The following is a 13,242-nucleotide window of genomic DNA, read 5'->3' on the forward strand; positions in this document are numbered from 1 at the left end:
TGCAAGATCTGGGTCAAAAAAAATGTCTCAACATAATCATGGAAAGAGTTTTGCTGCTCAGTCTGAACAAAAGCTGTGGAGACAGAAACACTCAGGTCCATTCAGAGCCAAACAGACAGCAGCCTGAATGGAGAAAGAGTGGTGAGGGGGAGTTGTTTGTTTGTTTGTTTGAATTGAATGTGAATGGTTATGCCTGAGCTGCAGTTGGAGTCTGGCACCGTAAGGCTGATGAATTAATCCTCCTGCTGTGGGCAGCTTTGGCAAGGCCTTAGCTGGAATACTACTATGTCCAGTTTTGAGCAGTGCTTTCCAAAAACAATGTGGCCCAACTGGCAAGAACCCGGACGCGACCTACAGGAATCACAGGACGTCTAAGCAACATGATCTAAAAAGGGAGATCGAGGACTGCCCGTCTGGAGATGGAAAAATAGTAGAAAAACAGTTAACACAGCAAATTCAAACACGAAAGTAGCTGGAGGGGAGGGAGGAAGAAAAGCCCCAAACTGAGTAACAGGAATAAGACGAGCAAGATGCTCTGTCTGTAGAATTTTAATCAGACAGCATGAAAACCTTTGCTAAGCAGAAGACCACCATGCTGGAGTAGGTTGCCATCACCAGGGGTTTTTAAGGGCAGTTTAGACAAACGAATTAGTCCCTGCCCTGAGGTGTGGGGCTGTAGGAGCTGTCAGGGCTGGCCGGGCAGGCGGGGGTCGCTGCAGGAGTGCCATGGGCAAGCCGGCTGTGGGGCCCTGGGCAAGGAACACCTCAGGAAGCTGCGCGCAGGGAGGTTTTGCTGCCGGTGCTGACAGCAGGACGCGTCCCGGTCCTGCGTGCCTTGTGCTGGCGACTAAGCCTCACCGCAGCTGTAGTGCCTTCACCCCACCAGAGGGTCTGTGCGCTCCGGCCGATGCGGCCGGGCCGGGGCCGGGCCCGGCTGCCCGAGGCCGCGGCGGGGCCGGGCGGGGCGGGGAGGCCGCGCAGCCGGTTCCCTTTTTGCCCGGCGTGTGATTGGCGGCGGCTCCGGAGCTGCCTCTGCCGCCGGCTATGGAGCCTCCCCGCCGGCCCCCGGCCCGCGCCGCTTCCTGCTGAGGGAAACACCTGTCCGGAGCCGGAGCCGGTGCCGGTGCCGGGGCCGCCGCTGCGGTGAGTAGCTCCGTGCCGGGGGCAGCGGGGGTCGCGGCGGATCCCGCCCCAGGCCGGCGCTGCCCGAGGCCCGGGCTCGCAGGTGGTGGCGCGGCTCCGCTCCCCGCGCCGGCCGCGGGCGGGCCCGCCCCGGCCCCGCGCCCGCCGCAGGGCGCCCCGGCCCCGGCAGCCCCGGCGGGGCGGGCGCGGCGAGGTTCGCCCGCCCGCGGGCGGCGCCGGCCGCCATCTCTGGGCCCGGGCGGTGGGCCGGGGGCGGGAGGGAAGAAGGCAGGGAGGCAGCCCCGGCCCCGGCCCCGGCCCGCTGCTCCGTCCGCCTCCCTTGCGCAGAGCCCCTTCCCGCAGGGGTGTGCGGCTGGCCGGGGTCGCCCCGCGGTCCCCGCCGCAGCCGGCACTGCTCAGCCCCCCGTGCTGCCCGTCTGTCGCGGCCTTGGTCCCGCCTCACGTCATGGCTCGAACAGGAGTTAACGAGTTTGATGCCAAACCCGCTGAGGAAGCTGTTGGAACGTTGAATGAAACAATGCGAAGTGACGGGTAACAGTAGACAGTTCTCTCGAGTCTTGAGATCAGTGAGTCAGCTCTGCTACAACACGGCTTTTAAACAATAAGTAACTATTTCCTCATCCAACAAATTTCTTGTGTCTGTCTGATACATGTAGACCATGAAACCTTTCCACACGACAATCCCTCTGAAATAATAGCTGAGGGCATTCGGGAGTTGGTTGCTGGTGTAGGTTAGATCCCGCAGTTAACGATTGGTGGTGGAAAACCGGGTCCAAGTTGACAGGCAGTGGCTAAGTAGCGAATGTGTCCCGGCAGGAGCAATAGCAGCGATATCTGGGTTTTAAAACTCTGCGAAGTGTTGGTTCCAAGGTGGATTACTTCGAGATTACTGCTACATCACTTGTGTAACCCCAGTTAACTAGAACTTTGCCAAAATTCTTTCCTAAATTTACAGAATCGGCTAGATGTTATTGTTTGTTCCAGGAGCCCCAAATAGATAACTCATATAGAATTTAAAGGTGGTGAATGCAGAGCATCCTGAAAATGCTACAGCTGTAATAGCAGTCTGATTGACTCCCCAACCTCCCGACCAAGCTGTATCTGCTGTTCACATACTTTTGATGAGGAATGTGGCTGCATTACCCGTGAAGTTAAATTGCTAATGGGAACCTGTACTGATTTATTTCCCATTAGAACTAGTAGTTGTTAGAGGATCTGACAAAGCAACTGAGTCAAGTGGTATTTTGTTGTTGTGTTGTGTTAGTGCTGTATCTTACCTGTGAAGTTCAGCACTGGATCACTGCAGGTGTAGGAAAGATGTACTCCTGTCCAGCAAGTGGAAAGTCATTTCCTGCTGCATAACATTGTGGGCAAGTAGATGTAGTATGCTGCTTGGAAAACATTGAGTCTTGTCATAGTAATTTTGTTTTTCTAAATTTATCTTTCAAGTGAACTTTGTCTAAAACTGTGAATGTAAGCTTTAGTGTTGTATTTACATAATGCATGCACAAGGTAATTCTTACTCTGGTAGAGAGTGCTTATTTTCTTGAAAGTTAAGTTGTCTGGGGAGGAGTTCACACTAAAGTGAAAAGAATAATTTTGACATAAGGTTTTCACACAATGGATTAAAACAGAAGCAGGAGCTAATATAATAGTAACTGGTAGAATTCTAACATAGTCTTAACAGAGCAGTCAAGATTGACAGCTATCCTAAATTTTTTGTAGCCAAACAAGTAATACATCGTAATGCCACATTGTCTTTTTAAAGTACCTTTCAGCCAGTTTTTTCAAATAATTTAACGACTTTACTCATTAGTGTATCTCCTAATCTTGCTGTGAATCATGTTCCAGTCTCAGTTATGCTTAACTGTACTGGCTCCATCCACTTTCCTTCTCTTCCCTCATTTCCCAACCACTCCTGCAAGTGTTGAGTCGCTGATAAAGGAACTGATCCGGCTGAAAATTAACCAGTTTTTTTGCTGGTTTTGTTATGATCAGATTGCTGACCTGAGTGATGAGATAGGAACACAACTGGAGACAAAGACTGCTTGTCTTAGTTACCTTTTACAGGCCCATCTTTTCCTTCTCCATTGGACCCCATCATGATTTTTAGACCAGTGTAGGACGGTTTGTGTAATACAGGGATATTCAGGGTTGATGAGGCTCAGTAGAATTAGAAATAAAACAGAGTGATTTTTTTCCCCTTTTTTGGGGTGTTTTTTGCAGTAGAGTTTTGAAGTGTCAATACTGTAGGTAAAGTTAGGCATGACAGAAGGTTTTAGGAACTTAACATGAAATGATTTTTCATTATCAACATCAAAGTTCTATGATTCATGTGCATGAGGAAATATGGTTTTGCCAACACATGGATTAGCAGGAAATGGATACAATTTGGTGTCACCATAAGAATGCGTCATTGCAGAGACAGATGAGAGACAACTGTCGCTCCAAGAACTGCCTTCTGAAGCTGAGGAAAAGGGGTCAGAGCAGAACTGGGGATGGATATTGGGTTGGAATGGACTAGACATGACAGGTCAGAGCCCAAATGAATGCAGGAGAAAAGACAGCCTTGTATGGGCAAGGCAGCTAGAGAAGTCCCATGCATTTTGTGCTGTGTCTGATGCAGTTTGTGAGGGGATATCTGAACCCACAGAAGTGTTGCTCTACCTGCCTTTATAAGTGGATGAGAGTGTGAAACAATTGCATTCACTGAGAAATGTACAGGTTAGTTCTCTGCCGCATGACGGAGAGATGCTGCTTTTGCTTGTCTTGATGGTGTTGATCTATGGAGTAGTGGTAGAAGAGCTGTTTGTATGTATATATGTTTGAAGGATTAATCCTTAAGTGCATGACTCAAGGAGCAGGCTGAGGACATTTTAAACCAGGAAGCTTTCCTAGACCAGCAGAACCCAATGAAACTGAAATGACTCCAGTTTTAGTTAATGGGGCAGCACAATGACTTTTAGAGGAGGGACTCTGCAAAAAATCTATATAGCCTGTTGGCATGAAAAAAAACTTAATGCTAGTTGCTTATGTCTAAATGAAGAGAAATATATGACTACATTGTATTTTAGAATTGAGATGAGAGAGGAGTGCAGTGTGTACTGCTGGGATGCCACAAAGGCTGTGGCTGTGATGAATGCTGACAGGCTGAATGTGGGTGGAGGATATGTTTTGGAAGTGTCTTGGCCAAGATGGGTAGATTTCATGTCCGTAACAAAATGTTCAGGGTAACTTCACCATTACCTTAAGAAAATTCAAATACTGGCTTTAAAAGATACAGACATCTGGGACAGAGTGTGTTTCCCCCAAACTGACTTCCTGAGAAAAATAACCTCTAAAAAGAAAAGATCTTAGCTGACAAGCAGAATGCTGCTCAAAGAGAGAAGAGCTATGTCAGTGGCAGAGGGTATTTTCTGCTTTTTAATCTTGGCAGAGTGTTAATCAACCTTGGCATGTTGGAGGCAGGTAAGATACTGTCAGATTTTTTTTGCCAATACAGAGGAAGGGGTTATTTTTCACATTTTTATAAAAATGTGTCTTATAAATAGGAAACATGCATATATTTAAAAAAAAGACACTTCACTGTAGGCAGACAACCTTCCAGTTGTTTCATATTTTTTTCCTCCTTTTCAAGTCTCATCATTTTTGCATGATATCTACCACTGTAGGATTTGTACTGCTTGTTGTTCTTTAAAAGATCAGTATTTCACTGGAAAAGTCATAAGGAAAAAGGATGAAATTGGAGGGTTTTCTGTGTTTTGTACATGTTTTCCATAATGTTTTTTTTCTGTGGGTATTATTTTTTAGTAAAAGAACAGCACCTCAGGCTGTAGTTAACTACAAGAATTAGGGCTGAAAGTCTCTGGTTTCATTTCTTCCTGAATCTAAAGTCGCCATTTCTAGTGTATTTCACTGTGTGTTTGTAATCATAAATGAATGAGTTAAAGATATTTGGGATAGGGCTGCCCATAGTTCTGCTGCTGAGGTTACCATGCAAGACCCTTGGCATATACAATCTCTGTGAGATGCCTGTATGGAGACTAGCTTAAAAATCTCTTGTGAATTTAAGTTGGGAGTCCTCAAATGGCTATCACCATGCAAATAAAAACAATGCAGCATTGCATATTTAGTTTTATCTACTATTTGTAGATAAAATTGTAGCATTTTATCTACTATTTGTATTCTTTTGGGAGGTGATCGCTTAAAAATATATTTGGTTTAAATATCTTATTTGAATTAATTAAATTTATTCCCAGATTATTCTCTGCTATTTTTAAAAGGTTCTAAACATGTCTTCTATACGTGTGTTAAATTTATGTACTGTTGGTGTGTTTTTACTGTTGTAACAGGAAAAGCATTCTGACTTCTTTTAAAATGAGCAATCATATGTATAATCAACTTGGTTAAAACTTCCTTCCTGGTAAGAGCAGCACTTCCTTTGCATCTGGGTATGAGATCAAGCAAGAAAAGCAGAACAGCTTAAACAAAGAAATCTTTTGTATGAATGATCTTCCTTTAAAAAAATAGGAACTACAAAAATTAAACTAATGAATAATCTTCAGCAATTCAGCCTTGGTTTTATAAGCAGGTAATATTTCCTTGTACTTTGTCAGTTATAGAGGTGGTGTGTCCACAGTCACTGCTTTCTGGAACTCAGAAGAATTTGAGTTAGCATGCTCTGTTGTTTGAATTTAATCTTTTATATTTTAATCTGCTTCTTTTGTTATCTCCTAAGGCATCATTACACTGGCTTTACTTTTCTCCAGCAGTTATGGATTTTATATGTAGAAAGTGTTGCTTGGAAAATTTCAGTATGTTGCTGTAACTTGGCTTGTACGAGTGCACTCAGTCAGCACTGAATAATTTCCATTTCAATATTGGTTAATGGAGATTAACTGAGAAACAATATTTTTTGTTTACTGAATGCTGATAAGGTAGGCTATTCATGTTTAATATTGTTTTACTGGTGTTTTATGTGTGATTTGATGTATAGGGTAATAAATCAGCATCAGCTTGGGAGATTTTTCTTCTGTAACAAACTAATAGTTCATATTGGCAGTGTGTACTTTGAAAATGGATGGATATTGTCAGTCTAGTGAATTGATTTGTTTTAAAGAAGCACATCTAAGGACACTCACCTTGAATTTAGTTGCATGTTAAGTATATCTTCAGAAATAGTCCCTGACTTTTGCATCCTAAAAGCTTTTTTTTTAGGTTGAAGTCCTGATTCCTCATCACTAAAAAGAGAGGCAGAGAAAACTGGGAATAGGCTCATGTATGTCCAGACTGCAAATAAATTGCTTGTTTTGTTACTTTCTGCCATTCCTGGAGCTCAGTGGGACTGCATTCTAGTCATATACAGAAGTGTGTCTTTTAATTTCTATGAAAACCCATGTATGTTAACATCAGCAGCATCAAAACAGATGAGGCAGCAGAAGAATCAGTGCTTGATCAAATAGAAGCAAGAACTAGTCCATATGGAGATCACACATTCGAACTGCTTATCATCAGTAAAATCTGGTCAGGATGTTTAAAACCTTATTGTAATTACTTAATCACTGGAGAGTTGGTTGGAGGTTTTTTATTTACATTTGGTATTGAATTGAATAGATTACATCTGAAGTGGTTAATGTAAATCAAGTATTTGTGACCAGAAAGTAAGGAGAAGTGGAAATATAAAAAATGTATCTGAAAAGTTAAAAAGTAAGAGTAAATATAAATGTAAATTAGAAAGTAATGAAATAATTGTATGTTTTGCTAGATTCCTTCTGGCATGGAGTTGGGGGATCATGAACAGCCCGTTGTTATGAGAGACGAAAACAAACGAAGGAGAAGAAGAATGAAACCTCATTGTACATCAAGTAGTTTTTCATCAATGGAACTGATATCCATTGAGTTCATTTTACCTACAAGCAATAAATATACTAAAGCACCAGAAATTATGTTACTCGAAATAGCTGGCAACTGTACAGTTGAGCAAATGAAGGCACAGATTTGGATGCGTGCAATAGAGACAAGTCAAACCACAGACTTCTACCATGCATTCACCCCAGATCAGTTTATTCTGCAGTATCAGAAGAAAGGGCAATGGTATGAAATTTATGATAAACATCAAGTATTACAGACATTGGACTGCATACTGTACTGGAAGGTGTTACAGAAAAAGGTAGGCAAGATCTATGTTGTCCAGAAACAAAAACCATCAGAAGAAGTTCAGGAATTTCAGCGGCAACTTAATGATTTGATTGGTTATGATGTCACTGATGTAAGCAATGTGCATGATGATGAACTAGAATTTACCCGGCGCAGATTAGTCACTCCACGAATGATAGAGGTAGCCTGCAGAGATCCTAAATTATATGCAATGCACCCATGGACTACATCTAAACCACTCCCAGAATATTTATTTAAAAAGATCACTAATAATAATATTTTCATAATCATACATAGAGGAACAACTAGTCAGAAAATTAAAGTGTCAATAGATGATACTCCAGATATGATTCTCCAGAGCTTTTTCACAAAAATGGCAAAGAAAAAGTCTTTGATGGACATTCCTGAAGATCATAGTGAACTGGATTTTGTTCTCAGGATTTGTGGCAGAGATGAGTACATTACCGGAGAGACACCAATCAAAGATTTTCACTGGATAAGACAGTGCCTTAAGAATGGGGAAGAAATCCACCTTGTCCTCGACAATCCCCCGGACCCGAATGAAGATGAGGTTCAGAAGGAAGAATGGCCCTTGGTGGATGACTGTACAGGAGTTACAGGGTATCATGAACAATTGACAATAGATGGAAAAGATCATGAAAGAGTCTTCACTATCTCTTTGTGGGATTGTAATAGGAAATTTAGAGTGAAAATAATTGGCATTGATATCCCAGTTTTACCAAGAAATACTGATCTTACTGTGTTTGTAGAGGCTAACATTCAACATGGGCAGCAGCTACTTTCACAGAGAAGAACTTCGTCAAAGCCTTTTACTGAGGAGGTTCTGTGGAATATTTGGTTGGAATTTGATATCAAAATCAAGGATTTGCCTAAAGGAGCACTTCTGAATCTTCAGATATACTGTGGCAAAGCACAGTATATGGGACCATCTGCAAAGACAAACCTTCAGTCACATGAATCCTCCAACTCTGATGCAAAATGCAAAACACAACTTCTCTATTATGTAAATCTTTTGTTGATAGATCACCGTTTCTTGCTACGAAGTGGGGAGTATGTACTCCACATGTGGAAAATTCCAGGTAAGGGGGAAGAACAAGGAAGTATAAATGCAGACAAACTCACATCAGCAACAAACCCGGATAAAGAAAACTCAATGGCTATCTCTATTGTGCTGGACAAATATTGTCACCCAATTGCCTTGCCCAAGCACAGGATATCATCAGACCTCCAAGGGGACAGGACTCGAGCTGAAATGCCCAACCAGCTTCGCAAGCAACTTGAAGAGATCATAGCAACTGACCCACTTAATCCACTTTCTCCCGAGGACAAAGAACTGTTGTGGCACTTTAGATATGAGAGCATAAAGCACCCCAAGGCATATCCTAAGCTGCTTAGCTCTGTGAAATGGGGTCAACAAGAAATAGTGGCCAAAACATACCAGTTGCTAGCTAAAAAAGAGGCTTGGGATCAGAGCACTTTAGATGTTGGACTCACAATGCAACTTCTGGACTGTAACTTTTCAGATGAAAATGTCCGAGCAATGGCAGTTCAAAAACTGGAAAGTTTAGATGATGATGATGTTCTTCATTATCTTTTACAGCTTGTGCAGGTAAGGTGTATTTGCATTCCTGAGCTCTGCCTTCTAGGAATATATTTGCATTACCCCATAATTTGCATTTCCCATTTTAGTAGGTCTTGTTAGTATTCCTTAGTTTTGAAGTCTTCAATGTTTAGTCAAAGCAGTGGTAGTAACCAGGTTAATACGAAATACACTTTCCTACATTTTGTCTTTTGCCTTTGTTGATGTTTTTGTGGTACCATTGCCTTGTGTCTTACAATTTGCATCTTGTGTTTACAGTAGTAAGTTTTTCTGAAATTGTTAATGCCAGCACGGCTATGATGGGAGTAAATCCTAACTGTGCTGTCTGTAATCCTGTTAATACTGGGTTTGAATCACATAGCACTGAAGAGTTGTTGACTAACTTTACTGATAGTTTAGAAAGAGTGTAGTAGAAAGAGTGTAGATAGAAAGAAAGTAAATGCAGATGTTGACAGGGGCAAGGCCTGAAGAAATATCTGAGGTTGGGTTTTAGGTCAAGAACACCAGTGTAATTACACAGTATGTTGCAGCAACTTCAATTTTGTGCTGTTAAGGGGAGCAAATTTATCTAGAAACTCCCTCCCCTAAAATTTTGAAAGTCACTCAAGAGCTGATAGGACTACATAATAAGATTAAGTCATTCTGGGAACTTGGGTACAAAATGGTGTTTCTAATGGCAAGGGATCACTGCTGTATAGATTTGAAGCACTTTGTGTGTGCATCTGCCAGATCAAACATTGGGAAGGTTTATATCAGTTACACAAGAAACTTGGTTTGGTTGCTTTTCTCTCAACTCGATGCCATCAGTTGGCAGTGGCAAAGTCTCCTCTGGTGTCTGATGGAAGGTGTAACCTTGTGTTCTTCCTGGTAAGCACAGCCCCTGGAGCCAGGTGGGGCTGCAGGCATCCTACACCTGACAGGGCTCTGTTTTGCATCAAAAGGCTGATATCCGTCAGAGCAGGAAATACTTTTTTCAAAGAATCAGAAGACAGCATTCAAAATTTAAAAAAAACAAACCTAGAACTACTGCAGCTGAGGAAGCAGCTTTTTATTTCTACAGGTTCAGAGAGAGCTCAGAATCCCAGGAAAATGAAGTTAGTATTTCAGATTTTGCTGCACACTGGTAGTGCTTTAAACAAAGCCTTTCTAGCCTTGTATTTACTTGTCTGAAGATTAGGCAGAATTTATGCACTTCTGCATTAACCAAAGGAGTCGCTTCGGTTACCTCATTGGGCCTCCCACATAGCTGCTGCTATATATATGCTTGGCTTGTGAGCTTTTGCTGTCTACATGTTGCTCAGCAATTTTATTCACTTTTTTAAAAATCTAACTTAGGAGTTTGGGATGATGATTGGTTGCTATCAAAATGCCTGAGAAAATAGGGGAAATACTGGGGTTGTTTCCATTTTTTTTAAATTTGTTTGTTTTCAGGAAGTACAAATCTGGTGAGTTTTAAAAAGAATAAACCTTTCTAACACTTAAATAAAATATTGTAGCATAAAATCATAGTGCCTTAACTTCACTGTGTCATTTTTAGTAAGAGGTAGTGTAAGAAATAATGAGCTTACCATCCTTAAAAACAAAAAACAAGCTAGATTCCAGCCTTTACCTCTCTGCTGCTTTCCTTGTCTTTATTTCTTAGCTAACTATGGAACATAAGCTGTCAGGATTCTGCAGCAAAATTTTGGTATGACAGTGTATTTAAAATCTACATTTTTCAGAGAATGGATGTCGGCCATTCCTCTGCTCCAGTGCATGCATCTCTTCTGCAAATGGTGTCACTTTTCAAAGGCACACCTCTATGAAAGCTCTATGGCTTATTTCACTCTGCACAGGATATTCCTATTTTATTCTCTATAGAGTTAGAAATCAAGCATTTTATTTCCCCACAGGTTATTTCTAATTGAAGCAGCCACACCATGAATCAACCTATTGAGCTTCCTATAATCTCTGTTCTTCTGTGTATAGTTGATAAACCATGGATAGGATAGTTAAAATGCAACAAAATTCTTTGTAAGATAAACACTGATGGCTGTGCTGCATGTATATGGTAGTGAGTAAAGGCCTTCTGCTGAATTGACAAGGAAAAAGTACACACAGGTCAGTACTAGCAGAGATTTTTTATGGCCAGCTTTTATTGTTGCTGTGCAGAAGTTGATATTTGACTTTGTGAAGAAAAAAGGGCTGGACTGTTAAAAATAATTATCTAAATCATCAACTCAGTAAGGGTAGTCATAATACATTTTTTAATATTGTTTTATGTTAAAATAATATTTGCAAGTTCAATAAGGAGGTTTTGTTTTGAAGTAATGATCAGTTGTTTGGCTGTATTTCAGTCTTAACTTGTTTTTCAAGGTTATGTGAACATTAGGCACAGTATATACCAGAGTGAGGTTTATAATAGGCTTTCTTGGAACTGGAAGAAAATGCATTTGAATTTATGTGATAATTATTGCTTTTGGGCACCCTACTGCAGTGAAAATTAATTTTTATTTAAAACCCCTCATGCCTCATAATCTCATACACAAAGTAAAAGGATCTATATATTGTATTTGTGAATTCTCATTGTCTTTCCTAAGTAAGATGATGTTGTTTGGGGATATAAAACAGTACTGCAGAGACAGTCAAGACAGTTCTTGCAGAATTATGATACAGGAGAAGGGCAAGTCTGGTGCTTGGCTTTTTGTCTGTGTGGTGCTTGGCTTTCTTGTCTGTCTCTTAGCCAGCAGCTAGAAAGAACGTGTCTTTCTGGCATTTTTGTAAGTTGCTTCATTGGAAAGTTGACTTGATTTTGTTTTCTTTTGATTAAACCCACAGCATGATTTACATTTCAGAAATTATGTTGAAATTTTAATAATAAAAATGCAACTGTGTGCCACAGTACTTGTAAGACTTTATAAAACTATGATTTGTTTGATGAATTTAGCAGACCTTTGCTGATGCCTTGGGTGCTTCTTTGCAAGCTGCAGACTGCAGTGATCTTGAAAGAGCCATTATATTCTGTTGAATAACTATTGCTAGAGGTTTGCATACTTTGTTGCTTCTGAAAGCTGAGCATACTACATGCACCCAGCTCTCTGCGCATCCCTTTGTTTTCCCCTAATCTCCCTACAGGCTGCTTCCTGGCACTCTTATTTCCAGAACCTGAAGCCATTCACCAACCCCCTCAGTCCATGACAGGGATTTTGTGACTCTGATTCATAGATTGTATGCTGCTTATTTCTCTTTTGTTGCCATGGGATATAAGTGCGTACTTTTTTCCACCATTAATCTGAATACAAACCTTCTGTAAGCTTGAATTCCTCAAGCAACGTGAAAGAAGCTGCTGGAAAAATGAGTTGAAGTGGAGAAGTTCCCTGGTATACCCAGAATCTGGAAGTGTGATGATTTTCTGGTAGACCAATTCACTTGGTTACTGGGATGGAAGAGAGAGTAAGAGAAAAAAAATTCCAATACTTGCATTTGAAAATAGTTGTTGACTTTCTCCTCCCACCCCCTTTTTTGGCAGTAGCTTGGAAATGTCTGTGGGCTTGGGTGGAGAGGAGCAGCTTTTGAAGGAGAAAAAATACTTCTGTTTTCGAAGTCAGTAAAAAAAAAAAGCTCTGGAGAAGTCTTCCTCTTAATTGTACTTCATTATTGTAGGATGTGTATCAGAGCTTTTATTCTGTCATTCATTTACAGAATAAAGGCCAGGTAAGTGCTCTGAAAAGCTGCTTCTGTATCCTGTTTTTTTCTGGGGAACTCACCATTGAATCCTTGTGCCCTAGTCTTGAAGTAGTGGATGTTGACCAAACCCAGTATTTTATTATTGAAACGTTTTATTAAAGAGCTATTACAAATACATTATTCCATCTGTCAGTAATCATTTCAAGCATTCTCAATATCAGTCATACTGCAAACTGGTTTCTGATCTTGCTGATTTTTGCCAAGAATGACATTGCTTTGTGCATATGCTCAGGTTGGACTCTCTGGTTAGAGAGTTGTCGCATTAATAATAAACCTGGAAAGAACCTGTTGCAAACAAAATGTGCTTCTTGAATCAGACTGAGAAGACTCAAAAAGACCTGCTTTGTTAGACATTTTCTACTCCTGCAGCAGTGTGTTCTCTAGATGTCACTGGTTAAGTGTAAGCAGTGGGATCTGAAATGTGTTAACAACGTCTTTTATGTTTGTATCACTCAGGCTGTGAAATTTGAGCCATATCATGACAGCGCATTAGCCAGATTTTTGCTGAAACGTGGTTTGAGAGTAAGTACTTCAAAATATAGCCAGCCTATGCTAAGGTTGCTGGCATTATTAAAACCCTTTGTCAAGAAATGAAT

At 41.2% G+C, this 13,242-nt stretch overlaps 1 protein-coding gene across 3 annotated transcripts in view; it reads left to right on the top strand.

The window, feature by feature from the left end:
• The first annotated feature begins 564 nt into the window (after positions 1–564).
• Positions 565–13,242, top strand: part of PIK3CG (phosphatidylinositol-4,5-bisphosphate 3-kinase catalytic subunit gamma) — a 33,177-nt gene continuing 20,499 nt past the window's right edge. Inside the window, exons 1-3 of one of the 3 annotated variants that reach the window (XM_068189678.1) lie at positions 565–1,143; positions 6,908–8,929; positions 13,103–13,168. In XM_068189678.1, the coding sequence (XP_068045779.1) occupies positions 6,920–8,929; positions 13,103–13,168 (2,076 nt within the window). In that variant the 5' untranslated portion in view covers positions 565–1,143; positions 6,908–6,919. Of the gene's footprint in view, positions 1,144–1,504; positions 1,710–5,582; positions 5,735–6,907; positions 8,930–13,102; positions 13,169–13,242 lie in introns of those variants that run through there. The other 2 variants (XM_068189677.1, XM_068189679.1) reach the window with 2 other exon arrangements.

The sequence above is a fragment of the Anomalospiza imberbis genome, chromosome 5 (assembly GCF_031753505.1).
Source record: "Anomalospiza imberbis isolate Cuckoo-Finch-1a 21T00152 chromosome 5, ASM3175350v1, whole genome shotgun sequence".
Taxonomy (NCBI): Eukaryota; Metazoa; Chordata; class Aves; order Passeriformes; family Viduidae; genus Anomalospiza; species Anomalospiza imberbis.